Source organism: Oncorhynchus nerka, linkage group LG22 (genome assembly GCF_034236695.1).
Source record: "Oncorhynchus nerka isolate Pitt River linkage group LG22, Oner_Uvic_2.0, whole genome shotgun sequence".
Taxonomy (NCBI): domain Eukaryota; kingdom Metazoa; phylum Chordata; class Actinopteri; order Salmoniformes; family Salmonidae; genus Oncorhynchus; species Oncorhynchus nerka.
Window position 1 is genome coordinate 57,804,279 of NC_088417.1, and position 20,096 is coordinate 57,824,374.

Here is a 20,096-nt window from a genome sequence, read left to right on the forward strand (position 1 = left end):
ACACCAAACTGCCAGGCAGAGTGTTAACACTGTCACTTGGTGTCACAGCAGAGGTGACACTCTAACACAGAGACATTCTGATGTCAGGATGAGGTTACAACCCTGCAGAATGCCTGATGAGCCCAACTTTGACAGTGTTTTGACTGTTTGTGTTAGCAGCCCCAGATGTAAAGTAGAACTAGTTTTGATATGTCAGAATGTTATGATTTCTAACTCTTGTCTCCATCTTTCTGTCTGTCAGGGATCGCGGTGGATAAGAACGGCCTAATGTACTTTGTTGACGCCACCATGATCCGTAGGGTGGACCAAAACGGCATCATCTCTACCGTGATCAAGACCAATGACCTCACAGCGGTCCGTCCACTCAGCTGTGACTCCAGCATGGACGTCAGTCAGGTGGGGAGAAGAACTGGGGGGCAGGAAACCTGTATAGTGCTGAGGCTATATGTTTTTCTTAATAGCCAGGTGGGAAGAGAGTCTGCAGTCTAAATGATATCCCCATCTGTCCTATTTTTTCCCCCTCTGCCTTATGGCCAAATACACTAAGCATGGACCACAACAGAGACTTTTCTTTAGAGGGATATATCTACTACTGTCCAACATAAGAAGGCTGCCTCTTTGCTGTCATCAATTGACAGTATTTATACCCACCTATCCAAGCTATACTAGCTGTGCTCTCTTCTGAATAGTGTGTGAGAGAGAGGAATTTGGCTAAAGACTTGGCGATCTAAAGAGCACTGGGGAGTTCCAGTGGATTTGTGATGACTCATGTGTTGTGTAACTGTTCATCCAGGTGCGTCTGGAGTGGCCCACAGACCTGGCGGTGAACCCCACAGACAACTCCCTGTACGTGCTAGAGAACAACGTGATCCTCCGCATCACAGAGAACCACCAGGTCAGCATCATCGCTGGGAGGCCCATGCACTGCCAGGTCCCGGGCATCGACTACTCCCTGAGCAAGCTGGCCATCCACTCTGCCCTGGAGAGCGCCACGGCCATCGCCATCTCCCACAACGGCGTGCTCTACATCGCCGAGACGGACGAGAAGAAGATCAACCGCGTGCGGCAGGTCAGCGCCTCCGGAGAGACCTCTCTGCTGGCCGGCGCCACCTCCGAGTGCGACTGCAAGAACGACGTCAACTGCCAGTGCTTCTCTGGCGACGAGGGCTACGCCACAGACGCCGGGCTCAACGCCCCCACCTCGCTCGCTGTGTCTCCCGACGGCACGCTGTTCATCGCTGACCTCAACAACATCCGTGTGCGGGCAGTGCGGCGCGACAGGCCCGTGGCCACGCCAGTGGGGCTATATGAGGTGGGGTCACCCCGGGAGCAGGAGCTGTATGTGTTCAGTAGAGATGGGCTCCACAGACAGACAGTCAGTCTGATCACCGGGGAACCTCTCTATAACTTCACCTACGGGCCGGACATGGAGCTGGCTGCTGTTGCTGATAACTGTAACAACACCCTGAGGGTGAGGAGAGACGGATCTGGCCAGCTGAGGCTGGTGCTGTTGCCTGAGAACCAGGTGGTCACCCTGGGGATGGACCCTGCCGGTGGCCTGCGCTCCGTATCTGCCCTCAACCAGGAGGTGGCGGTGATGAGCTATGCTGCGAACACGGGCCTGCTGGCCTCCAAGGCTGATGAGACTGGATGGACCAACTTTTATGAGTATGTGGGAATTAACTAGTGTATGTGTGACTGTAAATTAGCCTAACGTATTCAGTGGTATAGCTCACAGTGCAGTGTATTAATATTAGGTGAAGAAGAGGAGCAATAGCCATTTATTGGTGTGGAAGTAATGCATTAGTCAGAGAGAAAAAGAAGTCTGGATTCCGTCAGGCCACTCGGAGTCAAATCAACAGTATGTGTCATGTCACATTGTCACCATCTGGTGTCTGACCCTGGTACTGCTCTGAGTGCTAGACGACATCTGTTGGTCTCACGTTTGACAAACATTCCAGCACATGTAGGGTTTCTCCTCCATGGCCCCTCGACTCAGCTCCATCCTACTCTTCCCATGCAGGTATGACAGTGAGGGGCGTCTGACTAACGTCACCTACCCCACGGGAGTGGTGACCAGCCTGCACCGGGAGATAGACCAGTCAATCAACATCGACATGGAGAGCTCCAACAGGGATGATGATGTCACCGTCATCACCAACCTGTCCTCTGCGGAGGCGTCCTACACTGTGGTGCAAGGTAACAAACATGTCACCTAAAAGGATCCTTCTCACATTTAAACTACAGTACTATAATCCCCTACCCAGCTCGCTCTCTCTGTCTCCCCAACACCCTAGGGTACGTGACACTTGTTACAGTCCTATGACAAATGAGATTAAGGAGAAATTCATTACCTAGGACACAGTAAATCTTCATCTGTGTCTGTGGGCGCCATAGGAGGTGGCTGCTGCCCAACAAGAAGGCCCCTGATCCCAGAGCTTATTTCAGCTGTTTAACAGTGTGGGGGAAAGAGCAGGATAGAGTATAGATTTCCCTACTGACCCATGGGGGTGTGACAGAAAATAAATGCAATCTCATCTGTACGTCTGGAAACTACTGGAGCCGCGAGAATAAGAATTGAAGAGATTTATATGAAAGTGTGCCCTGGGGGGCTCATAAAAGAGGGAAAGTGACTTGGCTACCTTAAACTGCACACTTTATTTCAATCTAATGCGGGAGTTCTGACTGAAATGGACTCTACAAAGTAAATCTGTCTATAAAGGCTTCCAAAGTTTGCTTCTACTGTTTCAGGGAGATAAATTGAGTTTGAAAGCCGTTAAAAGCTGGTTTTGAGTACTCTCGTCTGGTTAGACGTGTTCGGGAAGTTTCCTTCGCATTAAGCTCCATGGATTATTTTGCTTCCAGGTACCTTTCCTCCTCAAATGTAGTACATGATCTCATTACTGCATGGAAATGGAATAAAAAGCTTGTGTTCTGCATTTTGCTGAAAGACTTAAAAACCCTCTTATCTTTGGTCATGTCATTATGAGAGAGGATACTTGTTATTGTCTGGTGGAAAAGTACACAGATCCAGCCCCAGAGACTGCATTTCCCCTAATGCAGAGCATTCAATCAGATCAAATGTAATGTCTTCTCTGTAATAAAACGTGCCCTCAGTTTCTCACTTCTAATCCAACCTCTGTGTGTGTGTGTGTGTGTGTGTGTGTGCCTGTGTCTGCTGCTCCCCCTGCAGACCAAGTACGGAACAACTACCAGTTCTGTTACAATGGTACTCTAAGAGTATCGTATGCCAATGGCATGGGCCTCAGTTTCCACACAGAGCCCCATATTCTAGCCGGCTCAGTCAGCCCTACCATTGGTCAGCGCAACATCAGTCTGCCCACTGACAGCGGGCTGAACTCTATCGAGTGGAGGATGAGGAAGGAACTCATCAAGAGCAAAGTGACCGTCTACGGCAGGAAGCTGAGAGTAAGCTGGACACAATGCACTTAAAGTGCTCAGTCTCTAATGTCAATCCATTTCTGGAGGTTTTTTAATCAATGCAGCTTGCTCTCTGTCAAACTGAAGTCCCTCTCTATCACTGAGAAGGACAATAGAGCTACAAAATAGGATTTGTAGAGTAATGTTGTGTTTAACTATATATGATACACAGCCAGCTCTGAGCAAAAGAGAGAAAATGTCGTTTTTGACCCATAAAAACATTTGATTTGATCAGAATGCAGATGATTATACAGGCTTAGGATGTCTTCCTCTCATGTTTCATGTACAGTCAGGTGCCAATCATTTCTGACCTAGCTATACCTATGACTAATGAAATGTCCTCCCTCACACTCTGCACAGGCCCATGGCAGGAACCTCCTCTCCATTGATTTTGACCGCAACACTCGCACAGAGAAGATCTATGACGACCACCGTAAGTTCACACTGAGGATCATGTATGACCAGCAGGGCCGTCCAGCCACCTGGCTTCCCAGCAGCAGCCTGGCTGTGGTCAACGTGTCCTACTCCCCCACTGGACGCCTAGTGGGCCTGCAGAGAGGCAGCATGAGCCAGAGGAGCGAGTTTGACACCTTCGGACGCATCCTCTCACGCACCTTTGTGGACGGCAAGGTGTGGAGCTTCAGCTATCTGGACAGGGTGAGGCATTCTGATACACTACTGGATGTGACTGTCTGTCTGTCTGCCTGCCTGCCTGTCTGTCTGTCTGTCTGCCTGGCGTGCGTGCTGTAAGCTGCAAGGGAACAGTGTTTTTACTCTTGCCTGTCCCTGAGTTTTTTTGTGAGAAGTTTTTCAAGGTCTCTGTTATTGTGGATGTACAGTAGAGAATACAAATGGATGTACCTTTTTTGTTTTCTCTATCTTCCTCCCCAGTCCATGGTGCTGCACCTCCAGCAGAGTCAGAGGCAGTATGTGTTTGAGTTTGACACCTCGGGGCGTATCATCTCTGTCACCATGCCCAGCATGGCCAGACACACCATGTCCACCCACGTGTCCATCGGCTACATCCGCAACATCTACAACCCTCCCGAGAGCAACGCCACAGTCATCCACGACTTCAGCGAAGACGGGCGACCCCGCGCCACCTTTTACCTAGGCACGGGTCGACGCGTCATCTATAAGTATGGCAAGCTGGCCAAGCTGTCTGAGGTTCTGTACGACGGCACAGCTGTGACGTTCGGCTACGACGAGACAGCCGGAGTGTTGAAGATGGTTAACCTGCAGAGTGGGGGATTCTCCTGCACCATCCGCTACCGTAAAGTTGGCCCCCTAGTGGACAAACAGATGTACCGCTTCTCTGAGGAGGGCATGGTTAACGCCCGTTTTGATTACACCTACCACGACAACAGCTTCCGTGTGGCCAGCATCAAGCCTGTGATCGGCGAGACGCCCCTGCCCGTGGACCTCTACCGCTACGATGAGATCTCAGGCAAGGTGGAGCACTTTGGCAAGTTTGGCATTATCTACTATGACGTCAACCAGATAATCACAACGGCAGTGATGACCCTCAGCAAGCACTTTGACGCCCACGGCCGCATCAAAGAGGTGCAGTACGAGATCTTCCGCTCGCTCATGTACTGGATGACGGTACAGTATGACAGCATGGGCCGGGTCATCAAGAGAGAGCTGAAGATCGGGCCATATGCTAACACGACACAGTACCGCTATGAATATGACGGTGACGGCCAGCTTGTCGGGGTCAAAGTCAACGACTGGTCCACCTGGCGTTACAGCTACGACCTGAACGGCAACTTGCACCTGCTGAACCCTGGGAACAGCGCGCGCCTGCTACCGCTGCGCTACGACCTGCGCGACCGCATCACCCGCCTGGGGGACATGCAGTACCGCGTGGATGAGGACGGCGTCCTGAGCCAGCGCGGCGCTGACGTCTTCCTCTACAACTCCAACGGGCTGCTGGAGCAGGCGTACAGCCGTACGCCCAGGGGGTGGAACGTACGTTACCGCTATGATGGCCTGGGCCGCCGCATCTCCAGGAAGACCAATGAGGGAGAGCACCTGCAGTTCTTCTACGCAGATCTCAACTACCCCGGCAGGATAACCCACGTGTACAACCACTCTGGAGGGGAGATCACCTCTTTCTACTACGACCTGCAGGGCCATCTGTTTGCCATGGAGGTGACCGGCGGGGAGGAGTATTACATCGCCTCGGACAACACGGGCACGCCGCTCGCCGTGTTCAGCAGCAACGGACAGATGGTCAAGCAGCTCCAGTACACTGCCTACGGGGAGGTGTACCACGACTCCAACCCTGACTTCAACATGGCGGTGGGCTTCCACGGAGGGCTCTACGACCCCCTCACTAAGCTGGTGCACTTTGGCCAGAGAGACTATGATGTGCTGGCAGGCAGATGGACTGCTCCAGACCATAAACTCCTACCTAAGATTGGCAAGGAGCCATCCCCGTTCAATCTGTACATGTTCAAGAACAACAACCCACTCAGTGACATGATAGACGTCAAGAGCTATGTGACAGGTGAGGATGATTTGAGTTTGCTTTTTCTTATGGAAAAAGATCCATCAAGTGAGCTAAGTATGTTGTTATGACATATTGACATGTTTTAATTCATTAATACTCTTGCCCTATTTTGTAGATGTGAAGAGCTGGCTGGTGATGTTCGGTTTCCAGCTCAGTAACATCATACCAGGCTTCCCCAGACACCCCATGTATTTTGTTCAGCCGCCTTATGAACTACTAGCAAGCCAGGACTGTGAGACTGCTCAGGTGAGTTATGTATCAAATACATATTTGAGCTACTGATTACTGAGACTACACAGGCAAGTCTCCATGTTTTTTATGTTTATTAATTTAAACAAAATAATCAAGTGACTGGCCGACCCTCTGCTCTGTCTCCAGCTGATCACAGGGGTGCAGCATGCAGCGGAGCGCTATAACCAGGCCTTCATGGCCCTGGAGGGGAGGTTGCTCAACAAGGAGCACCGGACCAAACGGGACAAGCCTGGGTACTGGTTCGGCACCAAGATCCCCATCGTGGGCCGGGGCATGATGCTAGCCATCAAGGAGGGCCATGTGGTGACGGGAGTGTCCGGCCTGGCCAGCGAGGACAGCCGTAAGGTGGCCCAAGTCCTGAACAACGCCATCTATCTGGAGGGAACCCACTACACCGTAGACGGGAAGGACTGCCACTTCTTTGTGAAGCTGGGCCTGGCTGACAGTGACCTGCTGTCTCTAGGACTGAGCAGCGGGAGGAAAGCCCTGGAGAATGGCGTCAACGTGACCGTAAGCGGACGCTCTCGTCGGGGCGTCACCGTGGAGATCCACACGGTAGCGTTGTCCCTGAGTGTACGTTACGGCCTGGCGGCTGACGTGCTGGAGAAGGAACGGGGTCGCCTGCTGGAGCAGGCCCACCAGAGGGCACTGTCGGGGGCCTGGATGAGGGAGCAGCAGTGTCTGAGAGAAAGCAGAGAGGGTGGGAGGCTGTGGGCAGAGGGAGAGAGGCAGCAGCTCCTAGCAGCAGGGAAGGTGCCAGGTTACGATGGGTACTATGTGCTGCCTGTGGAGCAGTACCCAGAACTGGCAGACAGCAGCAGCAACATCCAGTTCCTCAGACAGAAGGAGATGGGCAAGAGGTAACAGAGTACAATACAACACAGCCCCTCTGACACTTCATCTCCTAGGGAGAGTAAACATGGGGTTTCCCTGGCAGTGCTGCAGGGGCATCTGAGAGGACACAATCTCACAAAACAGATGTCTTGCTGAAGGCAAAAACAACGCCTGAATGAGTTCAGACTATGAATTAAAAAAGCACCCTTAACTACTGATGATATGAACTGTACAGACTTTTTTATGTGGAAAAAATTGAAAATATTTTTCACTCTTTTTTGAGGGATTGGTATTGATGCCAGTGAGGTTAACTGCTATTCCAACAGCTTATCAGACGTATCCGACCCAACGCAGACAATGACAACACAGTCGAGGCTTTTATTTCTAATGGCTAAACAACTCTTGAACTGTCTCAGGCCACCATCTGAAGAACATAGAGCCATCACTTGCCAACATCATCATAACCATGAGCAATGTTTAAGGACACTCAATTGTTCTTCATTCAGAGTACATCGTAAACTATGGTTTAATTTAACAACAACAGAGATTGAGGATATGACATATATGTAGATTTGTATGTTCCTGTGCTGTAGACTTTGAAACAAGACATTCACTTGGGCACTCCTGTTGACTTATCCAAGATAAGTCAGGATAACTCTCTCACAATTTCAAGAAAAATACAAATGGAATCACAGGATAGTTGTTTTTTTTCTTGCTCTTTTTGTTTGCACTATATGACAATCATGAAGAATTTGTATTGAGGATGAAATACATGTCTTTTAAAATATATATATATATATATTAAAGTTTTCTCAATACATATTTGAATTTGCAGCCCAAGACATGCTACAGATCAAATATGGTAACACTTGATTATCAGCATCATAATACGTTATTACACGGTCAGAACCATGTCATAACATCTGACATAACATGTCATAACCTGTTATAATATGGTCATAACACTGTCGTGACACATATATTTAGACCTGTTGTGACATAAGGTGCATTATTTTATGGCTGGTTATGACACCTACATAAGTGTCAAAGCCCACACAAGGCAAAACATTCCATTACACCATAGCCTGTCTGTCAACAGTATGCTTGTTATATAAAAATAATAATTGACCATATTAAATTATTGTAATTGCGCACACGTTGATGTCAGACATGCACCTACGCTAGTGCTCTGTTGCTGATGACTGGGATGAATGCAGGAGCAGGACAAGACACATGACAGTGTTATGACCATGTTATGACCGTGTCAATGTGTTATGACACTGGGTGTCAAGTAAAGGTCTACCTAAATGATGGTGTATGTTGTGTTTTTATATTGTTTCCTTTTTTTTGTCTTTACAACTGTGAAACATGTTTCCCTATACATTACCAAGTTAAATGTGTACATTCACATTCATTCAGCAACAGAGATCCATGTCCTGAAAGCTGTCTAATTTGTACATTTCTCAAAGGTGGTTTAACTATAGTTCTGTGAAGATCCATAGAAAAGGGGTTTACATACTGATCTTTGACTGATTTGATTGCCAAAACTCAAACATCCCCTTTAAACTGGAGATTTTAATTCATTTTTTACCTAGTGGTTTCTCTGTAACCAACCATATCTGTAAAAAGTATCTTTTCACTGTGAAGAACCACAGTACGGATGTCAATATGTACATGAATAGGTATCATGAAACATTCTTTACGCTAGGACGAGGATTATGTGGAAGGTTTATCAGAATAAACGTGTTTTTTCATGTTGCATGAAGTTCTTTTTCCACTTTCAGCAAGCTGTGGATCGACGTGCTTTCCTGAGGGTCATTTGGGAGACTATTAACTACCTACCCTTAACTTCCATTGAGCACTTACAGTATTTTTGTCATTAGCGTAAAATTAGCAAATTGTGAATAAATCAAAGCAATTTAATCTGTCAAATACTGATTGACAGGTCAAATTGGCTTCCTTTGTACTACTGAGGTAAATGTATATTAAAGGCAGGTATTGTATCATTCAAATTGAGATCATTGGAGGCAAACCTCTTCCTGTCAGCTGCAGTGGGTTCTCATGGCTCCCAGGTTATTTTTACCATTTTAATTAGCACCTGCCAGAAGCATCTTTGACCCCCGGCACTAACGTATATGAAAGACTGGAGTACTGCAGTGAAGTGTGAGGTTGGGACTCCAAGCTAACAAGCAGATTAATCATTAACATCTCCATTGACATACAGTAGGACTGAGCCCCCTCCATGACCGTAGAATCATCTACCTTTATAGAACAGTGGTAAGCAGAGATACTCAGCAGTCAGGACTGTTCTGAACGAGTTGCAGCTATTTTCACACATGCAGATCAAACTCACTGCACCCTGTCCAAAGCCCTGTTTATACCCTGGTGCGATGTGTCCTGATCTTGTTCACATTCTGATTGGGCCCACATTTTTAGACAGGTGTAGATGATTAAAATAACTGATGGTGATCAGAATGTGGACAAGATCAGTACACATGTTAGCACCAGGTATAAACAGGGCTTAAATCTTGACCTTTCAGAAATAGAATCAGAGACCTCCCTGGCCCCACACTCAACCCACATGAGAGCTTTAAGCCAGAGGGGTGAGAAGCACTGCCCAAAATAAGTTGTGCAAATATAGTCACCTGACTAAGACACACAGCTAAAATACGCATATTTAAATGTGAATAGCTCTAGCTGTAAACCATTGGAGGCTGCTGATGGGAGGACGGCTCTTAATAATGTCTGGAACGGAATAAATGGAATGGTATCAAACACTTGGAAACCAATTTCAACAATTTTACTGAGTTACAGTTCAAATAAAGAAATCAGTCAATTGAAATAAATTCATTAGGCCTTAATCTATGGATTTCACATGACTGGGCAGGGGCGCACTGGGGATCCAGGCCCAGACAATCAGAATGAGTTTTTCCCCACAAAAGTGCTTTATTACAGACAGAAATACTCAGTTTCATCAGCTGGCCAGGTGGCTGGTCTCAGATGATCCTGCAGGTGAAGAAACCAGATGTGGAGGTCCTGGGCTGCAGTGATTACACGTGGTCTGTGGTTGTGAGGCCAGTCGGACATACTGCCAAATTCTCTAAAACAATGTTGGGAGGCGGTTTACGGTAGAGAAATGAATCAGTTCTCTGGCAACAGCTCTAGTTGACAAAACTTGAGACATCTGTGGCATTGTGTTGTGTGACAAAACTGTACATTTTAGAGTGGCCTTTTATTGTCCCCAGCACAAGGTGCAGCTGTGTAATGATCAGGCTGTTTAATCATCTTCTTGATATGCCACAACTGTCAGGTGGATGGATTATCTTGGCCAGGATATAAACAAATTTGTGGACAAAATTTGAGAAATAAGCTTTTTGTGTGTATGGAAAATATCTGGGATATTTTATTTCAGCTCATGAAACATGGGACCAAAATTTTACATGTTGCGTTTATATTTTTGTTCAGTCTAGTTTTCTTTACCATGAAAAGCAAATATTTAAAGGTGGGTTTCCAACGTCTCTAATATGAAAAAAAATATATATATATATAATTAAATATAAACTGTTAATTATTAAGACCGATTATTCAACATTGATTTATATATTTTTCTTCGGCGAAGATGTGTCAATATTTATATATTTAAAAAAAGTTAGCTTTAGTACTTTGAGTGTTCAGGCTAGGTTTTTAGTTGCCGTATGATGTACAAAGTCACGTGTGCAACAATTTAGCGAGCATAATAAAGTTACAACAAATAAGACAAAGAGACAGGAAGTAAAAGATCAGTTAACTTCCTGACGGTTTTACACCGTGGTAGATTTCTCTGGGGAGGACATGGTGAGGTAACAGTGAGGTCTCGTCTCGCCAGGTTCAGTGATCAGGTCATCATGTCCCACAAACAGCAGCAGCAAAGGGCCGTCCAACAGGCTGTGAGACAGGCGTGCTCCCCTCCGCCTCCGCCATCTCGACTCCTGTCCTCCACCACATACACTGATAGAGACGAAGACAAAGAGAAGTTATTCAATGCTGTATTCCCAGTCCCTCTTATCTACACACATCACGGGAGGTTGGTGGCACCTTAATTGGGGAGGACGGGCTCGTGGTAATGACTGGAGCGGAATCGGTGGAAAGGTATTAAATACATCAAACCCATTCCATTAATTCCATTCCAGCCATTATTATGAGCCTTCCTCCCCTCAACAGCCTCCACTGACACACATGCATGTTCATAATATTGGAAAAACAAAAAGCTTGTATGCATTATTTAGACACATATACTAGTAATTGGCCAAAGCTAGGCCACTCCATGTTACGACACTCGTTAGCTATCAGGCATTCATTTGCATTACTAGTAATGTCAATGTGTGCTAAGGGAATGAGGGCAGATTCACAAAACCTCACTTCCGGCAAGAGCAAGATTTAGACTGGGAGCTGGAATTGGATGCCCCTGGGGTCTGATCAGACTCTCACTGAGTGGAACTCCATTGATTAGGGGTGACCACTGTCAGATGCAGGGACCGAAGGAAAGTGGATCAAGCCAGCAGTTCTGCCATTAGTGTCATGTCTCTTCAATGGGTAGCGAGGTTAAGTTGAATTTCATTCCTATGAGCGTTCAAATCCATTTAATCACTTTGGCCTCGTCACAGAGCCAGAGATTGCCTGGCCCAGACTGTCTCCATGCTGGGAAAATTATATATTAGTGTTCATTGAGTTGTACTGGCCTACTCTACAAATATCACTGACAATTCTGCACCTCAAACTAGTCATCAAGAATCCTTTCTATAAAAAGGTAAAATAGTTGATTTATGCATATACTGTATGTACAGGCAGTGGTTAAGTTGTGCCTCAGCTTCACAGAACCTGGCTCCTGCACCTTAGGTCAAAGACAGGGTTTTTCTGCATGGAAAAGTATTGGGCAGGCTGCCTAATATTTATTTTATGGGCCACCAAAATCCAAACATTCAAAAAAAGACTAGAAATTAGTTCATATTTTTCAGGGTGGAAAAACTTTTCAGTGTAAACTTAAACTAAAATAAAAATATACACGGAGTATACCAAACATTAGGAACACCTTCCTAATATTGAGATGCACCCCCTTTTTCCCTCAGAACAGGCTCAATTCGTCGGGGCATGGACTCTACAAGGTGTCGAAAGCATGTTGACTCCAATGCTTCCAACAGTTGTGTCAAATTGGCTGGATGTCCTTTGGGTGGTGAACCATTCTTGATACACAGGGGAAACTGTTGAGAGTGAAAAACCCAGCAGCGTTGCAGTTCTTGGCACAAACCAGTGCGTCTGGCACCTACTACCATACCATGTTGAAAGGCACTTACAATTCATCCTCTGAACAGTACAATTGTGGGCAAAAGTTTTGAGAATGACACAAATATTAATTTTCACAAAGTTTGCTGCTTCAGTGTCTTTAGATATTTTTGTCAGACTTTGGAATACTGAAGTATAATTACAAGCATTTCATAAGTGTCAAAGGCTTTTATTGACAATTACATGAAGTTGATGGAAAGAGTCAATATTTGCAGTGTTGACCCTTCTTTTTCAAGACTTCTGCAATCCGCCCTGGCATGCTGTCAATTCACTTCTGGGCCACATCCTGACTGATGGCTGCCCATTCCTGCATAATCAATGCTTGGAGTTTGTCAGAATTGATTGGTTTTTGTTTGTCCACCCGCCTCTTGAGGATTGACCACAAGTTCTCAACGGGATTAAAGGTCTGGGGAGTTTCCTGGCCATGGACCCAAAATATCGATGTTTTGTTCCCCGAGCCACTTAGTTATCCCTTTTGCCTTAAGGCAAGGTGCTCCATCATGCATTGTTCCGTCACCAAACTGTTCCTGGATGGTTGGGAGAAGTTGCTCCCGGAGGATGTGTTGGTACCATTCTTTATTCATGGCTGCGTTCTTCGGCAAAATTGTGAGTGAACCCACTCCCTTGGCTGAGAAGCAACCCCACACATGAATGGTCTCAGAATGCTTTACTGTTGGCATAACACAGGACTTATGGTAGCGCTCACCTTGTCTTCTCCGGACAAGCTTTTTCCGGATGCCCCAAACAATCGGAACAATTCATCAGAGAAAATGACTTTACCCCAGTCCTCAGCAGTCCGATCCCTGTACCTTTTGCAGAATATCAGTCTGTCCCTGATGTTTTTCCTGGAGAGAAGTGGATTCTTTGCTGCCCTTCTTGACACCAGGCCATCCTCCAAAAGTCTTCGCCTCACTGTGCGTGCAGATGCACTCACACCTGCCTGCTGCCATTCCTGAGCAAGCTATGTACTGGTGGTGCCCCAATCCCACAGCTGAATCAACTTTAGGAGATGGTCCTGGCGCTTGCTGGACTTTCTTGGCACCCTGAAGCCTTCTTCACAACAATTGAACCGCTCTCCTTGAAGTTCTTGATGATCCGATAAATGGTTGATTTAGGTGCAATCTTACTGGCAGCAATATCCTTGCCTGTGAAGCTCTTTTTGTGCAAAGCAATGATGACGGCACGTGTTTCCTTGCAGGTAACCACGGTTGACAGAGGAAGAACAATGATTCCAAGCACCACCCTCATTTTGAAGCTTCTGGTCTGTTATTCGAACTCAATCGGCATGACAGAGTGATCTCCAGCCTTCCTCACACCTGTGTTAACAAGAGAATCGCTGACATGATGTCAGCTGGTCCTTTTGTGGCAGGGCTGAAATGCAGTGGAAATGTTTTTGGGGGATTCAGTTCATTTGCATGGCAAGGAGGGACTTTGCAATTAATTGCAATTCATCTGATCACTCTTCATAACATTCTGGAGTATATGCAAATTGCCATCATACAAACTGAGGCCGCAGACTTTGTGAAACATTCTCAAAACTTTTGGCCATGACTGTACTCACACACAATCCATGTCTCGATTGTCTTTTAAGGCTTAAAAATCATTCTTTAATCTGGCTCCTCCCCTTCATCTACTCTGATTGAAGTGGATACTACACTGATTAACAAGTGACATCAATAAGGGAGCATAGCTTTCACCTGAATTCACCTGGTCTGTCTCTGTCATGGAAAGACCAGGTGTTCCTAATGTTTTGTACACTCAGTGTAAAGTATGTAGAGAAGATTATGAGCCTATATACTTTTTTATGACCAAAATCACCAAATTTACTAACAATCACCAAAATAAAAGCTAGACAGTCTAACATTTCCAAACATTATGCATTCAGGATCATTTTTGTCATGGTATGGGGCCCTTATTTTTGTCATGGTATGGGCCCCGGGAGCTGATGACTTGGACGTCGATTAAGTCAGCTCCCACACCAATCTGATTCAGAGGGGTTGGGTTAAATGCGGAAGAAACATTTGGTTGAATGCATTCAGTTGTGCAATTGACGAGGTATCCCCTTTCCCTTTATTGATTTTGTTATCATGTTTGAGTCACTCAGATAGCATAAATCATGGCAAAATGTGTCAAATGTAAGGAAATTACACTACATGACCAAATGTATGTGGACACCTGCTCGTCGAACATCTCATTCCAGAATCATGGGCATTAACATAGAGTTGGTCCCCCCCATTGATGCTACAACAGCCTCCACTCTTCTGGGAAGGCTTTCCACTAGATATTGGAACAGTGCTGAGGGGACTTGTTTCCATTCAGCCACAAGAGCATTAGTGAGGTCGGGCACTGATGTTGAGCGATTAATCTTAGCTCGCAGTCAGCTTTCCAAATCATCCCAAAGGTGTTCGATGGAGTTGAGGTCAGGTCTCTTTGCAGCCAAGTCAAGTTCTTCCACACTGATCTCGACAAACCATTTCTGTATGGACCTCGCTTTGTGCATGGGGGCATTGTCTTGCTGAAACAGGAAAGAACCTTCCCCAAACTGTTGCCACAAAGTTGAAAGCACAGAATTGTCTAAAATGTCATTGTATGCTGTAGTGATAAAGATTTGCCTTCACTTGAACTAAGGAGCCCGAACCATGAAAAACAGCCCCAGACCATTGTTACTCCTCCACTACAATTTACATTTGGCACTATGCATTCGGACAGATAGCGTTTTCCTGGCATCCGTCAAACCCAGATTTGTTTGTCGGACTGCCAGATGATGAAGCGTGATTCACCACTCCAGAGAACTGCTCCAGAGTCCAATGGTGGCGACCTTTACACCACTCCAGCCGACGCTTGGCATTGCGCATGGCGATCTTAGGCTTGTGTGTAGCTGCTCGGCCATGGAAACCCATTTCATGAAGCTCCTGACGAACAGTTCTTGTGCTGACGTTGCTTCCAGAGGCAGTTTGGATCTCGGTAGTGAGTGTTGCAACCAAGGACAGACAATTTTTACGCGCTTCAGCACTTGCCAGTCCCGTTCTGTGAGCTTGTGTGGCCTACCACTTCGCAGATAAGTCATTGTTGCTCACTTCACAATAACAGTTGACCGGGGCAGCTCTAGCAGGGAAGAAATTTGACAAACTGACTTGTTGGAAAGGTGGCATCCTATGACGGTGTCACATTGAAAGTCACTGAGCTCTTCAGTAAGGCCATTCTACTGCCAATGTTTGTCTATGGAGATTGCATGGCTGTGTGCTCGATTTTATACACCGGTCAGCAACGGGTGTGGCTGAAATAGCCGAATCCACTCATTTGAAGGGGTGTCCACATATCTTTGTAAATATAATGTTGGTTTAAAACTTCAAATGTTCTCTCAGCCACATGGCAAGCTGTGTGGAATTACAGGAAATTAGCTTTAAAACTGTACTTTAAAAAAATCTCAGACCCCATCGTAAAATGTATAGAATTACAGGAAATTAGCTTTACAACAGCAATATTTTGGCCTCAAACATTTTTGGTTGGCGGTGACGCCATTGGCCACGCCCACTGTCACACCCACCACCATTTTGATTCAGAAAAAAGCTCCAGCACCCTACGGGTCCAAATAGAAATGTAGAATAAAATATATTTATTTAAAGGTTAGGGTTAAACTAACCCTTGTATCCACCACAGGATGCAACAGAATATAATTACCCAACAGGATAAGAAATAATTTCAACTGTGATATACAACTGTATACACAAGCAAGCTGAAAGCTAGAACTTACAACATGAGGCTTCAATTGGGTGCAACAGCACCAAGAGTGGAAGGCCTCTGTTTCGAACATCCATCTCACTGATGGTTGATAGGTATGTACAAGGTTCACGGTATGCTCACTTACTGTATCTGGGTTGAGAGAGTGTTTCCCCATAACACACAAAAAGCTGTTCTGTTTGACTAACAGTTCTTGTTGCAGCAAGATAGGCACTCAATGCCCTAACTGGGCAAAGTGTATGCAACTCACGACTGAGGAGTAGGGAGGCAGGTGAAATGCTGCTATGATTAAGGGCTGGTTAACATGTGATGATGAAAAGACCTTAGGTAAGAATGTTGAATTTGGCCAAAGCACTGCCTTAGATCCATCTTCAGCTAAAGTGAGGCATGAAGGTTGGGTAGAAAGCGCATGTACTGTAAATCTCTAACACGCTTGGCTGAAACCATAGCCAATAGAACGGCAGTCTTGACTGAGAGCTCCCATAGCTCAAGTGAAGACAGGGGCTCAGATGGTGGAGTCATAAATGATCGTAGGACAACATCTAACTCCCATGAGGGTACTGAAGGAGCCTTGGGTGGCCGTAGTCTGAGGGCATGAATTGTGATACTAGAGGGTGTGCCCGTAGTAATGCATCCACAATCTGGTCATGACCCATAGAGATGGCTGCCATACACACTTTCAATGTAGATGGAACTTCCCTGCAACCATAAGCTCCTAGAGGAAAGCTAATCAAATGGCTACCCAGACTATTTGCATTGACACCCCCCTTTTTACACTGCTGCTACTCGCTGTTTATTTTCTATGCATAGTCACTTTACCCCTACCTACATGTACATATTACCTCAATTGCCTCGACTAACCTGGACCCCCGCACATTGACTCGGTACTGGTACCCCCTGTATATAGATCCTCGTTATTGTTATTTTATTTGTTGCTCCTTTATTTTTTTACTTTCGTTTATTTTGTTAATATTTTCTTAACGCTTATTTTTCTTCAAACTGCATTGCTGGTTAAGGGCTTGTCAAGCATTTCATGGTAAGGTCTACTACACCTGTTGTATTCGGCACATGTGACAAATAAAATGTTCTTTGATTTGACTAGATTAACATCAACTACTCACAGCACCACCGAATTGTTGAAGAATTGTAATTCCGTAAGGAAATAATCCGAAGGGGATTAATAGCAATCTTGTAATGTAAAACACAAACGTGAGTGAAGAAAGACAGAATGTCACACCACACTGCCTTTTATAGTGACAGGTCACGTGGGTACAGTAAGGGTGTGGCGTGACTGCAAACATCTTTGATATTAAGTATCTCAATCACATCGCGTGAAGGGGAAGGAGTTCTCAGAGGTCATTTGGCAATCCATTACGAAGACTAAAAAGAACCCTAACACCAATTTTGGCCTATTATCTATCTCTAACCCTTAGTCTTAAAGTCAACCCTGGCTTAACCTAACCCTATTATCTATCTCTAACCCTTAGTCTTAAAGTCAACCCTGGCTTAACCTAACCCTATTATCTATCTCTAACCCTTAGTCTTAAAGTCAATCCTGGCTTAACCTAACCCTATTATCTATCTCTAACCCTTAGTCTTAAAGTCAACCCTGGCTTAACCTAACCCTATTATCTATCTCTAACCCTTAGTCTTAAAGTCAACCTTGGCTTAACCTAACCCTATTATCTATCTCTAACCCTTAGTCTTAAAGTCAACCCTGGCTTAACCTAACCCTATTATCTATCTCTAACCCTTAGTCTTAAAGTCAACCCTGGCTTAACCTAACCCTATTATCTATATCTAACCCTTAGTCTTAAAGTCAACCCTGGCTTAACCTAACCCGGCCAAAATAGGGCTCCTCCACCTCTGAATTCCACATTTAACCCCTGTATACAATAATCTATTCAGATACACAGCCAGACAAAAGTGGGTCAGTGGGTTATTCTATGTATTAATTTCCATAGCTGCTTCATAATTCCAAGATCTCACCTGTGTTCTTAGGGGCTTCTCCATACATTTGTGCACCAGGGGGTGTATCCTGCCATCCTAACTGTGGCTGAGGCGGAATCTGGTAACCCTGGTAACCTGGCTGCTCTTGGTATAAACCTGGGGGTCCTGGGGGGAAGTTAGAGCAGGATGGATATGTGGGTGGATAACCCGGAGCAGGGTATCCCTGGGCTGGGTATCCCTGATCTGGGAACCCTTGGGGTTGGTACACAGGGGCCATGGGGGTTGGATACCCAGGTGCTGTAGGGGCAGCGTATCCTGGGGCAGAGGGGCCAGGGCCCCCATAAGGAGGCGGCTGATCAAAATTCATCTGTGGACAGCAAGACGAATCCGCCTAGGAATGTGGGAAATCACAAAACAACAAAAGCATAAATATGGCATGTGACAAGTAATGTCTCTGACCAAATGTCAGAAACAGAATGAGAAAGCCACGACAATTGACTGTCAGAATCCCTTGTCTTGTAATTGGAGTGGAGAATGTGCATGTTGCTTAAGTTTAACTGAAAACAGTCCAACCTAGTGAATGAGAGCTTTGTTGCCCTGCTGCTGCATCGAGTGGGGTGATGTCAGCCCTGTGACTGACTGTGAAAGACTGACTCAGTCTGAGAGGTGACATTCCACTCTGGAGGCACAACTATTTTAACAGTGTAATGATAATGAGTGAACAAGGCCAGGGTCTGAATTGAATTATAGGCAATACTTTCCACTTCCACAGACACAGTTAATCAGAAGAAGTATGTGGATCATATGGCCAAGAGCCCATTCAGTGGCTGGCTATTCCAATCCATAAAATACTATTCTAGGGTAATTTGTTCACAGTTATTGACATTTAAGAAAAGTTCAACTATAGTGTAGGCAGCTTCAGCACCAAAGTTATATTCAAACTTTCCTTAGTTTACTTAGACAGATTCTAGACATTCAAGAATAAATCAATCATGCAGACCATTTCTACTCTTCCCTTGTTAAAACGACCTATAGTATGTCTGAGTGAATAATGTCAGTATTACCTCGGGTTGAATGAACTGTAATCTGTAATGTGCTTTCTTTCTCTCTTCTTGGTTCGGATTGGCATCAACACAGCCTTTTTCTTGATTTACGTTGTATAATCCATTGAGTGTTGCTTGCTGGCGCGCTCCTCCGTTTTCACTGGCAGCAACGGAAAACTAGCTGATGGGTGCGTTGATGTCTTAGAGACAGCTGAGCCGGTCGGCCGATTTTGGCCTACTATCATCTGACTTGGTTATCCCCCCCACCTCTTATAACCTTACGTCACAACCATGAGTAATTTCACTCTGCTGATCACACTCACATTTGAACTTTACATTGGTGGCATTTCATTGTAATACTACTAGGGTAGTAGGGGGTAACTAGCCCCCTGGGGTAACTACCCCCTCCCCCCTGTAATACATATAAAGACCACAAGATGTCAACAAATTATTTTTCCAACACTTTTTCTAGCTGCATTTGCTCTGCTCAACAAAACATGTCCAATGTGTCATCACAACTTTTGGAGATATTTCAACAAAATGATTTTGTGGTAAATTGTAGATATATTCCAATGAAGTTAGATCTATAATTGTTTTTAAAAAATATACAAGTAAATAATCCACTTGTTTAGAGAGAAAAATGTAGATAGCTAACTATACTACTTTACAAAAAAACTAACGCTCTTTTGTACATTGCGCTGTAACGTACAATTGAACTTATTTTAGCACCCAAAAAACGTAATACTCCCAGGTCAACTGTAATATGAACACCATTGTAAAGCACAATGTCTCCCCTTTCCAGCAAAATCAATGACAAGGCCTTCATGCTGCCCGTCTCTGCATAATTGAAGAAGGCAATGATCTCCGTGGGTCTTTTTAAAAATGGCAGGAGGGGAGATAGGGAAAGGGGGAGATAAGCCGTGTGGGGAAACTGCTTTTTTCACTCGATCTGTCCAACTTATCACCTCTAAAATATAAATAAAACACTATAAAGAGTTTAT

General features: G+C 45.4%; 2 protein-coding genes across 2 annotated transcripts in view; one reads left to right on the forward strand and one right to left on the reverse strand.

Annotated features, from left to right (window-relative positions):
- LOC115105407 (teneurin-2) overlaps window positions 1-8,803 on the forward strand; it is a 74,834-nt gene extending 66,031 nt beyond the window's left edge. The window contains exons 21-28 of the mRNA XM_029627416.2: window positions 242-396; window positions 794-1,668; window positions 2,024-2,199; window positions 3,194-3,429; window positions 3,802-4,098; window positions 4,333-5,953; window positions 6,072-6,202; window positions 6,335-8,803. Coding sequence (XP_029483276.1) covers window positions 242-396; window positions 794-1,668; window positions 2,024-2,199; window positions 3,194-3,429; window positions 3,802-4,098; window positions 4,333-5,953; window positions 6,072-6,202; window positions 6,335-7,072 — 4,229 coding nt within the window. The 3' untranslated portion in view covers window positions 7,073-8,803. The remainder of the gene's footprint in view (window positions 1-241; window positions 397-793; window positions 1,669-2,023; window positions 2,200-3,193; window positions 3,430-3,801; window positions 4,099-4,332; window positions 5,954-6,071; window positions 6,203-6,334) is intronic.
- A 1,024-nt stretch (window positions 8,804-9,827) lies between these two features.
- Window positions 9,828-19,407, reverse strand: LOC115104645 (cysteine-rich and transmembrane domain-containing protein 1-like). Its single transcript, XM_029625997.2, has 3 exons — window positions 19,117-19,407; window positions 18,092-18,443; window positions 9,828-11,029 (listed from the first exon to the last, which is right to left on the reverse strand). Exons 2-3 carry the CDS (start codon window positions 18,417-18,419, stop codon window positions 10,917-10,919), a joined length of 441 nt encoding a protein of 146 aa, XP_029481857.1. The 5' UTR covers window positions 18,420-18,443; window positions 19,117-19,407; the 3' UTR covers window positions 9,828-10,916.
- Window positions 19,408-20,096: the final 689 nt, after the last annotated feature.

Coding starts and splice junctions, on each gene's coding strand:
- LOC115104645 (XM_029625997.2), bottom strand. CDS start 18,419: ATGAATTTTGATCAGCCGCCTCCTTATGGGGGCCCTGGCCCCTCTGCC. Junction 11,030..18,091: donor AGAAGCCCCTAAGAACACAG/GTGAGATCTTGG, acceptor CGTCTCTATCAG/TGTATGTGGTGGAGGACAGG.